This window comes from Misgurnus anguillicaudatus, chromosome 7 (genome assembly GCF_027580225.2).
Source record: "Misgurnus anguillicaudatus chromosome 7, ASM2758022v2, whole genome shotgun sequence".
NCBI lineage: Eukaryota > Metazoa > Chordata > Actinopteri > Cypriniformes > Cobitidae > Misgurnus > Misgurnus anguillicaudatus.
In genome coordinates, this window is record NC_073343.2 from 32404540 (window position 1) to 32422426 (window position 17887).

The 17887-nt window shown below is 35.3% G+C and overlaps 1 protein-coding gene and 1 long non-coding RNA gene across 2 annotated transcripts in view; one reads left to right on the plus strand and one right to left on the minus strand.

The window, feature by feature from the left end:
* The first annotated feature begins 5531 nt into the window (after nt 1–5531).
* LOC129418149 (uncharacterized) lies at nt 5532–6462 on the plus strand. The gene is made up of 2 exons (XR_008636004.2): nt 5532–5670; nt 5960–6462. It is a non-coding gene; the product is annotated as an uncharacterized lncRNA (long non-coding RNA).
* Nucleotides 6463–10307: 3845 nt separating this feature from the next.
* The window catches only part of LOC129416955 (phospholipase B1, membrane-associated), a 55741-nt gene continuing 48161 nt past the window's right edge, over nt 10308–17887 (minus strand). Inside the window, exons 80-85 of the mRNA XM_073869171.1 lie at nt 13731–13825; nt 13570–13651; nt 10937–11041; nt 10758–10853; nt 10596–10670; nt 10308–10433 (exon numbers count right to left, since the gene is read on the minus strand). Coding sequence (XP_073725272.1) covers nt 10314–10433; nt 10596–10670; nt 10758–10853; nt 10937–11041; nt 13570–13651; nt 13731–13825 — 573 coding nt within the window. The 3' untranslated portion in view covers nt 10308–10313. The remainder of the gene's footprint in view (nt 10434–10595; nt 10671–10757; nt 10854–10936; nt 11042–13569; nt 13652–13730; nt 13826–17887) is intronic.

A 17887-nucleotide genomic window follows, 5' to 3' on the forward strand; every position in this document is an offset into this window, starting at 1 on the left:
CGCTAATGCATCACTTGCGACTTTCTTAAAATTGATTTTTCTTGAGCTTAAAATTATTTTTTCACTCCTCTGTCTTGTCCTTAATGTCATCTATAGATCTAATTTATCATTTGTGTTAATATGTCCAATTACTTATAATATTAATTCTAATAACATATTCATTAATTAATCTTTTTCTATTTATTCATTATAATGTTTCATTTTTGTTCAATGTCCTGGTTATGTTAGGTCTGCCTTTTATTAGTTTTCATATCTCTGGAGCTGTTGGTACATTTCTGATTTTCAGTTTAAAAGTTTGCAAAAATTGAACTAAAAAGCCAATATTATTAATCAACTACTAGGTGTACTGTGTTTGGCTGTAATATAAACATAAGATGGCTCAAGGGTGAGCTAATTTTCATTTTTGGGTGAGCTATTAATTTAAGGTGACAACAGCACATTTTGTACTTCCTGGATGAATATTACACAAATACACATGTAAATGGGCTGTAGGAGTAAATCTGCATGTACTTTGACGTCATGTTTGTGGGGAACAACAACACCACAAACCTCAAGCTGAGTCCGCAGATAAATCTGCAGCTGCAGCTAGCTCCTAAAAACTCCAGCACTGCAGTATTGAGTCCTGTGTTCACCCCACTGTGTACTGATACCAGCAGCCACACTCCTCACAGCAAATATTGAACTAGAAAATCTTGTAAATATTGTTGTGATTAGGATCGAATGAATATGTATAAAGCGGATGTTTGTATTTGCATATTGTCTTTTATTCATTCTGGCATTAACATTTGTCTTTATATACTATAATAACAGTTTTACTGAAAGAAATTGTTTGTTGTATACTACAAAAATGACAATTTAGCTTGTTTTATCTTAAAAACCCACATATGACGTAGTCACCGTAAGAGATCTTCTTCATTTAATCCTGCAAATTAATGAAATGTTTTTAAATAAGGAAAAGTTATGACACCAATAATGAATATTTATAACCCCTACTTAGGGTCACAAAGATAAGAAACACAGACTTTTTTCAAAGATTAATTACACCAAGGCTCTTTCTTATATTTTTTAAAACCTTTATTCATAGTTTGTAATTTGTGGCCCATTTTGCAATAATAATCATCATGACTCTTCAACCTGTGGTAAGAGGAAGATGTTTGTCACGAACACTAAAGTTTAGTGTAAAAAAACTAACTGATTCAGTGTTAAAGTTAATGAAGTGATGAATGAACATTAATGACGAACACCTGCTGTTAATAATACAAAAATACATAAAACATAATAACTGAAAAATGATTCCTAAAAGAAGTCAACCCAACAGTGATGAGTTTCACCTTTAACTGAACACTTGATTTCTTGTTTTTATTACGGCTAAAGAAGTCAAACTTATTGTTTGCATGTTGATGCTGATATTAGCACCATGATGTTATCATTTTTGTGAGTATAGTCGTGTTTGGACATTTTTAGACTTAATTTTGCACTCTTAACACATAATACAGCAGTGTTGTGATGGTATCTACACTGTAAAAAAATTCCGTAGAAATTTCAATGTTATTGCAGCTGGGTTGCCGGTAATTTACCGTAGATTTACATTTATGTTACACTGTAAAAAATATCTGTAGAAATTTCAGTATTACTGGGTATTACTGGCAACTAGCTGCCAGTAACTTACTGTAGATTTTTTATTTATGTTATTTACTTGAAACAGTTTATTCAAAGTTAAATGAACATGAAACATTTTCAGTCGTTATCTTCTACAGTAAGTTACTGGCAACCAGCTGCATAATTACAGCAAATTTTTTACAGTGTATTTACTGGCAAGAGTTTGTTCAAAGTTAAATAAATTTTAAATATTGACAGGTCTTTGTCTTTACAGAGTAAGACTATACAATGGCAGCCTCATGCAAAGCATTCTGGGAATCAGAAATCATCATCAACCTTTTTCTGTTTTTTTGCTTCAGATTTTGTTTCTCAGAATGTTTTGCTTGATGCTGTTTTTTTAGTTTTGCTCTGTGAAGACAAAGACTTGTGGATGTTTAATGTTCATTCAACTTTGAACTAAATGTTGCCAGCAAAAAACATAAATGCAAATCCACGGCAAATTACCGGCAACCCAGCTGCAATTTCTACGGAATTTTTTTACAGTGTATGAAGAATACAAAATGTTGCTGATTCAGTGTTAGGTTTTAACACTCTGCGTGTGGAATATAGCAGTTTTACCACTGATGTTTTGCTGTGCTCTTTGACACAGTAATTTACCATGAAAATATGACTTTACCAGTAAATAGACAAATGTGCTGTTCACACAAGCAACGCTAAACTATGTCAAAAGATGACGTTTCCACTAAACCTGATTTCAAATTCACGGTTTCTGCCGGAAAGTTAAAATCGATGAACAACTAAAGCATTACAATTTGCTTCTTTATTAAAAGAAATATATTACATATTACATGTCTCGCCTCTCCAACTCAGGAAGATTAAGAAAAGCTTTTCTACCTAAGAGAAAAAAATTTATTTTAATATGGAAAAAGTTAAATTATGTTTTATTATTAGATCCAGAGCCAAATAGCTGGTGAAAAGAAGAAAAAACAAGGTGAATATAAAAAATATTAATGACACTTTGTATCAGATGCAAAAATTCGAAATTTTATCAGAAGTTATACACATCCTGCTTTAACCCTAATTTGAGTAATTTATTTTTTCAACCCTTCATTCCTATTATAAGTAAAACAAACAAAAAACTTTGTCCATAAAAAAATGATATGATATTATAAAAAACCCACCCAGGCCCTAATGGCTTACCTCTGGAGTTTACAGAGTTTTTTGGGCAGGACATTTATGGGGTGGTTTCCCGGCAGGGATGAGATTAAGCCAGGACTAGACCTTAGTTTAATTGTGAAATATAACTAGTTTTAACCAACATGCCTTATTGAAAACATTACTTTTTGAGGCAAAACAAAGGGCACTGATGTATTTAAAGATACGTCAGTGCAAGTTGTTTTAGGTTTGGACAACTCTTACATTTATTTTAGTCTAGGACTAGTCTAATCTCTGTCCGGGAAACCTCCCTGAAAAGTTTATTTTGAACATGTTTAATGAATGTGCAGCAAATGGCAAACTTACCCTTTAAAAAAGAAAGTAATTACACTACTGCCTAAAGATATTTTATACTTGGATAATTGGCGTCCAATCACTCTACTTAAATCTGATTACAAATTATTAGCATCTTTATATGCAAATAAGTTAAAACCATGTTTGGATGAAATAATATTTATCACCCAATCTGGATTTATGAAAGGAAGAAACTTGTGTTAGACTTTTCAGATTACCCTGAATTGGTTAACAAGGACGTTCTTATCTTGTTAGACGGTTTCATCAGATTCACATGCGTTAACATTGTATACATTATATAGTACACATTTTATACAGTAACGCTAGCATAGTGTCGTTTTTGATACGCTTCCGCTATGATTTGAACTAAGGTAATCTACCTGTTGTTTATTTTCTTTGTTATCACAAATAAACTACTCTTTGCCGAAATTTACATTTGTTCCATGAAAGCCTTTGGTTTAAACCAGTGGTTCTCTAACTTTTTCAGCATGCGGCACCCCTTGTGTACGGTGCATTCTTTCGTGGCCCCCCGAAAGAAAATTTATGACAATAATAGTTCTAAAATGTAATATTTTAATTAAACAAAACATATTAAATTATACCTAGTAGCGCTGTTGGTTAGTTGGCTTATTATTTTTTAGGTTTAATTACACAGAATTCATGATAAATGAATGTATTTTATAAAATTTTATAAAACTGGTGCCCCCCTGGCACCATCTCGCGGCCCCCAGTTTGAGAACCACAACCGTCTATAAAGAGTTCAATACTGTTGTTGAGCACAATTTCATGCATCAAGCCATTAGTCATTTTGGTTTTAGTCCAGCCTTTAAAAAAATTAAACACACATTTTATAATGATATATCTATGATGTTTTTTATCAAGTGGTACTTTTTCTCGTCTTGCTGTTCAAAGAGGTATTACACAGAGATGCCAGATTTCCCATTTCATTTTTTGTTAACATAAACTTTAAATTTTTATACTGTACATTGCTTCCAAAATAAAGGCTTTGAGATAGGAGATTTCAAATTAATTACTAGTCAACTTGCAGATGACACTTGTTTATTTTTGAAAACCCAAGATCAAGTGCATCATGTTATTCTGGAGGCACCAACTTTCACAAACAAGCCTTAAATGAATGGAAATTTGTCTACAAACCAAAATTTTCTCCCCAAACTTGCATTATATGGAATAATCAACATATATTTTTCAAAAACAAGACTATTTTTTTGAGGAATTGGTTTAATAAAGGTTTCTTTTTTGTTACAAATTTATTAGATCAGGTGATTTATAAAATCATACTAATTTTGCTTATACTCTTGGAATAAATGTTGTTCAAAAGAATACACTCTTAAAAATAAAGGTTAGCGTTGCCATAGAAGAACCTTTTTTGGTTCCACAAAGAACCATTTAGTCAAAGGTTCTTTAAAGAATAATTTCTTTTATACATTTTTATAATCTGTAGAGCGTTTTTCACCTTAATTAAAAAACCTTTTATGAAACAGAAAGTGCTTCAGATGTTAAAGGTGATTTAAAGAACCATTTAGACAGAAAAAAGATCTTTTATGGCATTGTGAAACACCGTTAACTTCACAAAACTTCTTCATCTTTTTAAAAAATACAATTTTAATGCGATTAAAACATTCACAGGCACTCACTTTTATTTTACTACACTGTAAAAAATACTTTGCTGCCTTAAAATTTTTTGTAAAATCAACTCAAATTTACAAGACATGTTAACAGAATGAGTTGTCACAACTTATAAAATATAGTTGAGAAAAGTTATTCAAGTTAGTCGACTTAATTTTATAAGTGACAATAACTCAACTGTAGTTATAACAACAACTCATCTCTAGTCAAGATAAACAATAGTAAGTTGAAATTGCTTGTAAATTTTAGGGTAGCAAAGTATTTTTTACAGTGACTAGTATTAATATTTTACTAGTGGTTTTAGATAAAGCTCATTTCTTCTATGCTAACTTTTTTGGAAGAGCTTTATACAGTAGATCCCCAGGATATAAACTTGTCCCAGATAGTTAAATGTGTTTCTTTTCAGAATTAAAATCTGCCTAAAATGTATTTCAGTTTATATTTCATTAGTTGTGCATTCAATTTTTACTTAATGTAATTCATCTCTTTTTGTGATATTTATAGAGATGAACCATTCATTTGAATGGTTATAAATGTGAAAATTTGAACAAATAAAGTAAATGAAATGTATACTTGGCATCTTTTATTCTGCGCTTTTGTGTTTGCTTAACATGCTATAGTTGTGTTGTAGTAGATCTGTAATGGGTTAGAGATATTTTAGAGAAGTTTTATTCAGAGATGTTTAGAAAGAGATGTGGGCAGAATTAGTTTTGGGAAAACTGTGATGGGCGGTGTTTTATCATCACACATAAGTCATTGAGAATAAAAGCCCATGTCTGTCCGCTTTATGAACACAGACTCTCAGTTTAACAGAAACTTCTCTAAAAGAGGACACGACAACTGTAAAAAATGAATAAAATTTGGGTCTTGTGCCTTGGGATGCTGATCATGACTTTACCATTTTCAGCTTCACAGGTAGGTGAATTTATTATTTATAGATATTTTGAAGATAATGAAAAGATGTGTTAACATTTTCTAATTTTGCAACAGAAATAATTAGATGATTAATTTGAAATGGTCTGTAAAAGTAGATGCTTTACAAATTACCATCTTGCTTTACATTAGTTCTTTTATGAGATGCTTCAGATTAAATCTGACACTGTATATATAACAGCACATTTTCCTTTCCTAGATGAAAATTACACATTATGAAAATGGACTGTAACAATAATTCTGCATGTACTTTGACATCATGTTTGTGTAGGCACCCAATAATTCATCTGGGCCTGGAGGTCCACCTGGTGGTCCACCTGGTGGACAAACTCAAGCAGATTCAGCTTCTAAAAAGTCCGGCACTGCAGGATTTAGTATGTCCACCCCAATGTGTCTACTGATACCAGCAGCCACGCTCCTCATCCTATACGGCAAATCTTAAACTGGATGAAAGTTTGCCGTCCATCGAGAAGACCGTGATAATGAGAACCGTCTCAAAACTGAAAATACAATCTGAGCTCATACTTGGCTCTTTTAAAATAATCCAAATTGATTCTGAAGTTTAGATAATTATTTTAAAGACTTTCAGGAAATCTGCCAAGTGTCCTCCAGAGCAGAAATTTGATCATTTCAGTTTGTGTAATAACATTCGTTGTACACCTTATAATATGAATCTTGTCAGTGTCATCTTTCTCCTCTTACAATATTTTATTATAAACAATCATTGTTGTGATCAAGACTGAATCAATATGCACATTAAAGTGGATGGTTGTATGTGTTTGCATTTCATCTTTTATTCATCCATTTGTCTTTATAACATACTATAATAATAGTTTTACTGTGTTTAGGTTATAATATTAAGATCCAGCTGAAGAGAAAAGACTGAGAGGAGAGTTGCTTGTTGAATGCTATGGCAGTTTAACCAGTTTGTTTTAGGTTAAACACCCAAATATGACATGCAACAAAATAAAAGTCTGAAACCATAGCCAGCATGAGCTCTTTAAAATTGGAAATAAATGAAAACTTCTTAAGGCGAGGACAATTATTTATAAGCACTACTTAAGGACACATTTTTAGTGTAGGCCAGCCTTGATTTAATTTATCTTTGCCAAAATATTTATTTTCGGTGTTTAAAAATGTGATACTGATTCAGTGTTAATGAAATATTGGCGTGATGAATACACAATGACTAAAGAAAAGATTTATAACAAGTCGTCACCCCAACAGTGATGAGTTTTATCTTTAGCTGGGCACTTGACCCTTGATTTCTTGTTTTTTACAACCAAAAAGCCTAAATAACATTGTTTGGTTGTTGATGCTGATATTAGCACCATGATGTAATAATTTTTCTGATCGTGTGTGTGCGCTTTAAACCTACTCGTAACCCCATAATACAGCGGTCTCATGGTGTCTGTGGAAAAAAAACTCGCTGATTCAGTGTTAAGTTTTTAACACACTGGGTGTGGATTATAGAAGTGGTAACTTTGGAGGTTTTCCTGTACTATTTCAGTAACTAACCACGAAAATAAACGACTTCCAGTAAATACACAAATGTGCCGTTCACACAAGCAATGACGTTCCGCCTTAAATTCACACGTCATCAACAGGTTTTTGGCCAACTTTAGTGGTATTTTGCTAAAGATTCCTCAACCTTTCTATAATAAGGGTGGCTTAAATATTGATTGACTCTTAATACATTCAAATTAAATGGCTTAAACACTTCCACATTCAATTAATACTATTTGGAATATAATGCACGGATGTGTAATTCTATTTGCAAACTACACTGAAAAAACAACTTGTAAAATTTACTTTAAAAAAGTTTGTGCAAATTGTTACGAGGATTTTTTTAAAGTAAAATTTACAGCTTTTTTATAAGTAAAACTTACCTACTAAAATCAAATAAAATTTACTTAAAATTGCACGATAAAACATATGTTAAATAATTAATTAAATGTTACTTAATTATTTTATTTAGAAGTCTATTAGTTTTTTTTTTTTTGAAAATTGAAGCATTGCTGTCCTAATAATATTAAATAAATCGTATTTTCTGTTTGTTATTTTCTTTAACATATTCCTAAGGACCTAGTTATTTTTAGTGTTATAAATGGCATTATAACACAAAATTCATGACTGACAACAAGTCAGTCATTGAATAAAGCTGATTCGGAACAAAACGCACACAAACTGTGTTTCTGACATGCATTTTCAGCACTGTGGAGAGAATTACAATACAACGTTCTGAACAGGGTTCATTTAAAGAAACACTGATCACCTGAACGGTGACTTCACAAAATTATTATTTACAACAAAACAACATCAATAATATAAGAGCTTAAGCCTTTATGACATTTTGCTAACAAATATTTAAGTAGTTAAAGTTCTTATCAGTTCTTATTCTGTGATAAAGCTTAAAAATTACAAATATTCAGGTGCAAAGAATTGTGGGTATTCCTTACAACATGTGCAAATAAATGTAAAGTTTTTTATTAAAATTTACTTATTTTAGGACTATGTGCCGTGACTATAAAACAGTTAAATACTACAAGAAAATATCTAATAAGACTTACTATTCCCACACAGTTCATTTTTTACATTAATTAATTGTGTATTTATCATCATTTTACTTAGGAAAATCTAGTTCTCAATAAATGTTAATATTATGTAGAAATTATGAGAGTTAAATATTACTACACCAAAAAGTTCGTTTTTTCAGTGTACCCATTAAACTGTCCCACTTACATCAGCAATGCTTCCTTTAGCATACTTTTTGCCACATTTATTTGGAACTGTAATATTTTGCATAAGAGGAAAACCTTTTTTCCTGAGTGACGTTTGTGAACTAATTGATAATGGTAATTTATTCAGACTTTAATTTAAAAGCAGTTCTCAAGCTTCAGAGTTTATAGTTCAAGCCTATTTGGAAATGTCTATGCTGCTCAGAAATAACCATGGCTCAATGATCTGTTCCCCTGTCCTAAATCCACTAGGATTGGCTCTACAAAAAATCCAATCAGAATTGGGTCACTTCTGGACCTTCCACCATTTCTTATGTCTTTGTTATACAACGGGTTTCCATGGGTATGCATTATTGATAAACGCACAGCTGGCCTGTCAAATGTCTTAAAATAAGGACCAGAGCAATGTGTCAGCAATGCCTGCGGTAACCGTAGTATAAGCAGAATTAACTCTGGTCCTTGAGTCATTTGAAAATAATGCCCTTGCTTCACCACCTTGGGTTTGCATTATTTAAATAAATTAATGGCCTGTCGTCAGTTATTCCTTACAAATTCGCTGGCCACGCTTTCAAAATTCTCTTTACAGATTTTATCCCATCAAGCACGCTTTACAGAAATTTAGAAACATTACATGCTACACTTTCTTTGAGACTATATAGTAGGTCATCTGTTTTGAGAGTGTCCTTTAACTTTAAATCTTTCTGGAGTGATGTTGAAATATGGTCTGTCAAATCTCTTAAATCCAAAAAGTTTGTTAATGACAATTTAATCAATACAAGCCTTTTTGTATAAATCTTTGTGGGATTATTCCAAAACGTTGATTATCTGAATTGGATTACTAAATTCGCGTCACCCAACCTGTGGATTAACCATGCAATGCAAAAAACCCACACGATTTAAGATAAGACAAATACTAATCTGTTTTTAGTAAAAACTAAAAAAATTCTTAAATTAAGATGCTTTTTCGAGGAGCAAAGCGACCCAAGAAAAGTCTAGTTTTTAGATAAAAAAAAATTATCAAATTTGAGTGCGTAGAAAATCTGCCAGTGGGGCAAGCAAAAAACCTTCAACATTTTCAAACACTAAATTCAAGAAAAAAAGTGTGCTTAAAACAAGCAGAAAAATCTGCCAATGGGGTATGTACTAAATTTGAGGGATTTTGTATTTTTGGTCTAAAAAGACTTATTTTGCTCATGAAAAAGTATCTTAATTTAAGACTTTAGATATTTTTACTGAAAACAAGACAAAAATACTAAGAACATTTTTTGCAGTGTGGATAGACGCTAGAATGGCGTTTATGCACTGCTAAAAATTAATTTGATTTTCAAGAGAAAAAAAACTTATTTTTAGCTGAAAACAAGACAGAAATACTATCTACAAATTCTTAAATTAAGATGCTTTTGAGGAGCAAAACGGCCCAAGAAAATATTTTAGACCAAAGTCACATTTAAGTGATTGTGCATAAAACACGCAAAAGCAAATTTCTCTTTGATATCTCTTGAATTAAGCGTTTAAGAAATGTTCAAGTTTTTGGCTTAACCCATTGGCAGATTTTTGCTTGTTTTATGCACAAAATTACTTTTTATATTTTTGGTCTAAAAACTAGACTTAGTCTTGGGTCGTTTTGCTCATCAAGAAAAAGCATCTTAAATTTAAGAATTGATATTTTTACTGAAAACAAGACAAAAATAAGATTTTCTCTTCAAAATCATTTTTTGCAGTGTACAGTTGTAATCTTTTGAGCCGAGAGGACTTGAGTCACTAGTAAACACAGAAATTTTCTTTATAAAGTTGGTTCAACTTGTGGCATGAAGTTACTCAGTAAATTGAGTTGAATGTGAGGTGAACACAACCCAAAAGATTAAACAAAAGCCTTGAAAGTTTAAGTCAACCTTTTATTTGTTTAATCGAGGGGTGCTGGGGTGCCTGTGTAGGATGTGTATTGGGGACGGCAGTTGTCGATACTCCGCTCACACTGTTTAACATTGTAAAGATGAAAGGATGCTCCTGCAGGAGAAAGGGAAAGCATTATTTGAAAGCATATTTTGCTTAGTTATCTTTGCATCCCAATTCACAGCGCAATTCTCCACCAGGGTAAGAATAAGTGACTTAACTTCCCTTATAAAACCTCTGGATGCATTAACTGGTTTTAACCAGTTATCAACTCACCTTTGTGGGACAATGGATCTTACTGCGGTCGTGTGTGAAATCATGATAGGTTAGTTTACTTCCCTCAGGCTCCAACTTGAAATAAAAACACAAGACAAAAACTGTTGAAGTACAAAAGAAATGCTGTTGTGAATGCGTGTGCGCATGCGTGCGTGTATTCACCATGTTGTTCCAGAGTCCAATGGCCATTTCAGCATGTCCACGTTCAGAGAAATGAGCGCAGTCCACAGAGAAGAAGTTTAGGTCAGGTGTGCCACCCTGAGAGAAAAATTTTACATTCATCCATTATGTGGACTCAGTGTCTTAAATGAGAGATAGAGCTCAAGGCCCAGGACACAAACCTCAGTCATTGGAACAACACTGTTTTTGAAGAAGGGCTGCAACACCACTGCAAAGTCCTCTCGTCCATCATACCGACCCCCATATACCAGCCTTTCAGTCTCCATCTGACAAAAAAACCTGAAGATCACTATACATGAAAGGCATTAGACATTGACAGACAAATTAAAGCTATGGTTATTGTGAAACTCATCTATGAAAAATTAGGAGGGCTGCCCCTGACTGGGGTTACAAGAACTTGAGACCCTGGACCCAGGGGCAGAGTGGGACCAAAAAAAAAAAAAAAAAACCCTACCGGGAAATTTTTTATACCACCGGCCCTCCGTGGTAAAAAAAGTCTCGTAGCCCATTTGTAGTAAAACTAGGGTAATACAAATCGTAATTTGCCCCAAAAACTTTTCATAATATTAATAAAATCATGGCTAATGAGTAAACTATACAAAATGATACCTGGTTGAAAGACGGAGATGCGCACCTCAATCAGCTATTACATAACAGAGCGAGACCAGAGATGAATGTGCTCATAAACTGGAGTAATATGGAATAATTTGTGCATCTTTGAATAACTAAGAATATTTCCTAAATATTTTTGTCATAAAGTTTGAGATAATAAATAAGCAATAATCGTGGAAAAAAATTAACGTGTTTGGCGCATTACCTCAGAGTTTCAGTAATATTGCTTTTTTTCCCGCTAATAATAAAATTTACATGCCACTCCTGCTTCCTTGCCTTTTTATTCATTTCATTATGCAGTAATGTTAATTTATATGTGGATATTTAGTGACATGTGAGACGTTTATTGCCGTTATTTTATCTCGTCTAATATTCAAATCATATCCGGAATAATGTGTGCATCTTTGAATAACTGTAACAGTTCATTTGAAAATAATGTCAAAGTTTTGAGAAATAATAATGTTGTGAGGATATTTATATATTTCAGTTGAATACTCTCGTCTATATGTAAATCTAATAGAAATCTAATAATAGGAAATATAAAAATGTGATACTGCAAAGTTACCCTTCTAAATTTTATTTATTATATATAGCCATATGGAGATAAACCTTTGCAAAAGTACTGATTTTATTCATTCAAGTACTGACCACCAGGCTAGAGATCTTAAACATCCTTAATCCACACTTTCAATCAAATAGTCTCAGCTTGATGGATCAATCCGACCGCATATGTACTGAAATAAACAGGCATTCGGCGACGCAGCTTTTCACAAAGGCCGACAGGCCATGCAATTTGGAGAGGGGCCGTTCAATAATCCCCCTATATTTAAAAAAAGTGCTCAACCTGTTCGGCAGGTCCAACCATGTTTAGGATTTTTTTTTATATAGCCTACTGTGTTGAGCAAAGAGGCTGCACAGTTTGACCAGCGGAAGCGGCAGCACATCAGGCCGCCAATTGGGGTTGCTATTATCAGACCGGCCCTCGCAGCCTCAAAACACTACCGGACCACCGGGAAATGTCCCGACTCTCCCGATGGCCACTCCGCTACTGCCTGGACCACAAAACTCACTGCAAAAAGACTGAATTTAAGCATTTAGATATTTCTACTGAAAACAAGACAAAAATAGTGTCATTTTGCTCAAGAAAAAGCATAAGAAAAGTGTAGTTTTTAGACCAATAATATCAAATTTAAGAGAGTTTTGGTTAAAACAAGCAAAAATATCTGCCAATGGGGAGAGAATTTTGCTTAAGATTTTTTTTTTTAAACGCATTAAGCAAAATTCTCACCCCATTGACAAATGTTTGCTTGTTTCAAGCACCAATTGACTTAAATTGTATAGTTTTTGTCTAGAACTAGATTCATTTTCTTGGGTCATTTTGCTCAAGAAAATACATCTTGATTTAAGAATTTAGATATTTTCTGAATACAAGACAAAAATACCAAGTAATTTTTTGCTTTTTCTTGATGAGCAAAACGACCCAAGAACATAAGTCTAGTTTTTAGACCAAAAATATCAAATTTAAGTGATTTTGTGCTCAAGCAAAAAAAATCTGCCAATGGGGCAAGCAAAAATCTTGAACATTTTTCTTACCCCATTGGCAGATTTTCTTGTTTTTAGTGCAAGCACATTTTTCTTGAATTATGCACAAAATCACTTAAATCTGATATTTTTGGTCTAAAAACTAGACTTTGGGTCGTTTTGCTTACTCTTAAATCAAAATGCATTTTCTTGTTATTTCGATATTTTTACTGAAAATACAAAAATACTAAGAATTTTTCTCTTGTAAATCATTTTTTGCAGTGTAGGAACTACACCATTGAAAAATCTGTAATCTGAGGGTGCCAAAAAACTAAATATTGAGCACCCTTTAAAGCAACATGTTACTAATCAATACATTGATACATTTCCTGTAGCAAATGGACCAAATATCTTCATGTAACATGGTCTTAATATACATTTGTAACAATAATTTTCCATCCATACAATGTATTGTTGGCCTTTGCTATGAATGTACCCGTGCGACTTGACTGGGACTATAAAAGTGGGTGTGACCCTGGACCACAAAACCATTTATTGTCTGTTGCAAGCAGCTAGGTTAAAGGTGATATTAAATAGATAATCTAACACAAGTATAACAGACTCTTAACAACATTCAACTATATGCAAGCCATCTACAGACCTGAAAGTCGCTGTTGATCTTCTTCATTTCTCTCAGTTCTGGAGATTTCTCTTCCAGGTCCAGAAAACATGGACACATGGTTCTGTCACACATGCATGCAGTCATGACAATGCTGTTGATGTAGACAGAAATTCATACTGATCTTTAAATTATTAATTTACTTGTGCACGAGGCTGCATCCCAAAGTGTCGTTGTTTACCAAACGAATATCCTTCAGCTCAGGGATTTCCACAAGATTTACCAGGACTCTAGGAACCTGGAAACAAACACAAAGTAAAATATAGCTGCAAGCAGCGATGGCGGGCCCTCGCACGTTTATTTACCGCTATACGGTGCCTTAGAGAAAACGATGCACGGTGGGCAAGTGCATCAAGTGGGTAAATATCAGTGGATTATTTTATGTTGTTACTGACCCATTTGTGGACTGTAGGTAAAAGAAACCCAACATTTTAGACAAAGGGGGCGCTAGTGAGCCACTTAAGAGACACGCCTATGTCTGACCTTTTTGACCACACTTAACAGCCGACAACTCTGATGTGTGTTAACTTTTAGGTTAATCTAAGCACGCCAAGAGCCCTAAATATGCCTGAAATAAAAGTAAAGTTTGGGGCGTTGGCATGGGAACAGCGTTCGAGATGTCAAAAATTCCTTCGCAATTTATCATCTACAATGTCTCAGTACCATGTTGACCACTTTTGGTGTCAATCGCATGAATATCCTAGAAGGAGTATTTAAAAGAACATTGGATGGAACAGTCAAAAAAATCAACCTTTATGACTGCAACACTTCCTGGCGCCTGGTGGTGGCGCTATACCCGGGAGTCACAATAGGCACATCGATGCAATCGGAATCTTCGGACGAACAAACACCCCGCGTGTCATCACAATAAGACATTTTTTGCCTTAGCTATTAGACACTTCCTGTTTTTCTGATTTCGCCATAAATTTGTCGGCTCGCCATGGCAACACCGTTCGAGATATCAAAAATCCCTTCGCAATTTAGCAAGTACAATGTCTTGGCATCATGTTCACCACGTTTGGTGTCAATCCCATTAATCCACTAGGAGGAGTATTTAAAAGTTCACCGCATGCATTTTTTAAACAATCCAAAATGGCCGACTTCCTGTTGGGCGGAGCTAATATGTTAGAGTACGAAAGTTGTTCGGGTCGATGAGATCTATATGCGTACCAACTTTCGTACATGTGCGTGCATGTTTGTCCGATCTATGCACCAATGTTTTTTTTTCCATTACAGGGGGCGCTACAGAGCCCCCCTGCCACGCCCGTGTTCCAGCCTTTGGTTTTCTGCGATGACGGACGACTCTGACATCTGTGCCAAATTTCAAGAGTTTTCGAGTATGTTAAGGCCCCCAAAATGCCCAAAAGTGTTGAAAAAAATAATAAAAAAAAAAAAAAGAAAAAAAAAAAAAATAATAAAAATAAATATAGCTGCAAGCAGCGATGGCGGGCCCTCGCACGTTTGTTTACCGCTACACGGTGCCTCCGAGAAAACGATGCACGGTGGGCAAGTGCATCAAGTGGGTAAATATCATGCTGCTACTGACCCATTTAGGTACTGTAGGTAAAAGAAACCCCACATTTTAGACAAACGGGGGCGCTAGTGAGCCACTAAATAGACACGCCTTTATCTGACGTTTTTGTCAACACTTAACAGCCGACAAATCTGATGTGTGTGCCAAATTTAAAGTTAATCTAAGCACACCAAGAGCCTTAAATATGCCTGACATAAAAGTAAAGTTTGACACGTTGCCATGGGAACAGCGTTAGAGATGTCAAAAATTCCTTCGCAATTTAGCGTCTACAATGTCTCAGCATCATGTTGACAACTTCTGGTGTGAATTGCATTATTTCCCTAGAAGGAGTATTAAAAAGAACATTGCATGCGACTGTCAGGCTTAAATAAGCCTTTAAAATGAAAGTAAAAAGTTTGACGCGTTGCCATGGGAACAGCGTTTGAGATATCAAAAATCCCTTCACTTTTTTATCATCTCCAATGTCTCGGCATCATGTTGACCACGTTTGGTGTCAATCGCTTGAATATCCTAGAAGGAGTATTGAAAAGTTCACTGCATGGGCTTAAATATGCCTTTAAAATGAAAGTAAAGTTTGACGCGTTGTCATGGGAACAACGTTTGAGATATCAAAAATCCCTTCGCAATTTATCATCTACTATGTCTTGGCATCATGTTGACCACTTTTGGTGTCAATCGCATAAACATTCTAGGACGAGTATTTAAAAGAACATCACATGGAACTGTCAAAAAAATCAACCTTTGTGACTGCAACACTTCCTGGCGCCTGGTGGTGGCGCTATACCCGAGACTTACAATAGGCACATCGATGCGATCGGAATCTTCAGACGAACAAACACCCCGCGTGTCATCACTATAAGACATTTTTTGCCTTAGATATTAGACACTTCCTGTTTCTCTGATTTCACCATGACTTTGCCGCTTCGCCATGGCAACACCGTTCGAGATATCAAAAATCCCTTCGCAATTTAGCAAGTCCAATGTCTTGACATCATGATCACCACATTTGGTGTCATTTGCATGAATCCCCTAGGAGGAGTATTCAAAAGTTCACCGCATGCATTTTTTAAACAATCCAAAATGGCGGACTTCCTGTTGGGCGGAGCTAAAATGTTAGAGGGCGAAAGTTGTTCGGGTCGATGAGATCTATATGCGTACCAACTTTCGTAAATATGCGTACATGTTTGCCCGATCTGTGCACTCCTGTTTGTTTTTGCATTACAGGGGGCGCTACAGAGCCCCCGTGCCACGCCCGTGTTCCAGCCTTTGGCTTTCGGCGATCACGGACGACTCTGATGTCTGTGCCAAATTTCAAGAGTTTTCGAGTATGTTAAGGCCCCCAAAATGTCCAAAAGTGTTGAAAAAAATAAAAAAAAAATATAGCTGCAAGCAGCAATGGCAGGCCCTCGCACGTTTATTTACCGCTACACGGTGCCTCCGAGAAAACGATGCACGGTGGGCAAGTGCATCAAGTGGGTAAATATCAGTGGACTATTTTATGTTGTTACTGACCCATTTGGGGACTGTAGGTAAAAAAACCCACATTTTAGACAAACGGGGGCATGCCTATGTCTGACCTTTTTGTCCACACTTAACAGCCGACAACTCTCATGTGTGTGCCAACTTTTAGGTTAATCTAAGCATTCCAAGAGCCCTAAATATGCCTGAAATAAAAGTAAAGTTTGGGGCGTTGCCATGGGAACAGCGTTCGAGATATCAAAAATCCCTTCGCAATTTAGCATCTACAATGTCTCAGCATCATGTTGACCACTTTTGGTGTCAATCGCATGAAAATCCTAGGAAGAGTATTTAAAAGTACACCGCATGCAACTGTCAAAAAATCCCCCTTTTGTGACTGCCACACTTCCTGGTGCCTGTTGGTGGCGCTATACCCGAGACTCACAATAGGCAAATCGATGCGATCGGAATCCTTGGGCTAAACATACACACTGTGTTTTATCCCAATAAGACATTTTTTGCTTTAGATATTAGACACTTCCAGTTTCTCTGAATTCGCCATGAATTTGTCGCCTCGCCATGGCAACACCGTTTGAGATATCAAAAATCCCTTCGCAATTTAGCAAGTCCAATGTCTCAGCATCATGTTCACCACGTTTGGTGTCAATCGTATGAATTCCCTAGGAGAAGTATTTAAAAGTTCATGACTGACACACTTTCTGGCGCCTATTGGTGGCGCTATACCTGAGACTCACAATAGGCACATCGATGCGATCGGAATCTTCAGACGAACAAATGCCCCGCTTGGCATCACAATAAGACATTTTTTGCCTTAGATATTAGACACTTCCTGTTTCTCTGATTTCGCCACAACTTTGTCGCCTCGCCATGGCAGGACCGTTCGAGATATCAAAAATCCCTTCGCAATTTAGCAAGTACAATGTCTCGACATCATGATCACCACGTTTGGTATCATTCGCATGAATCCTCTAGGAGGAGTATTTAAAAGTTCACCGCATGCGTTTTTGCAACAATCCAAAATGGCCGACTTCCTGTTGGGCGGAGCTAATAGGTTTGAGTGCGAAAGTTGTTCGGGTCGATGAGATCTATATGCGTACCAACTTTCGTACATGTGCGTGCATGTTTGCCCGATCTGTGCACCAATGTTTTATTTTGCATTACAGGGGGCGCTACAGAGCTCCTTTGCCACGCCCGTGTTCCAGCCTTTGCCCGTTCGCAATGACGGACGACTTTGACGTCTGTGCCAAATTTCAAGAGTTTTCGAGTATGTTTAGGCACCCAAAATGC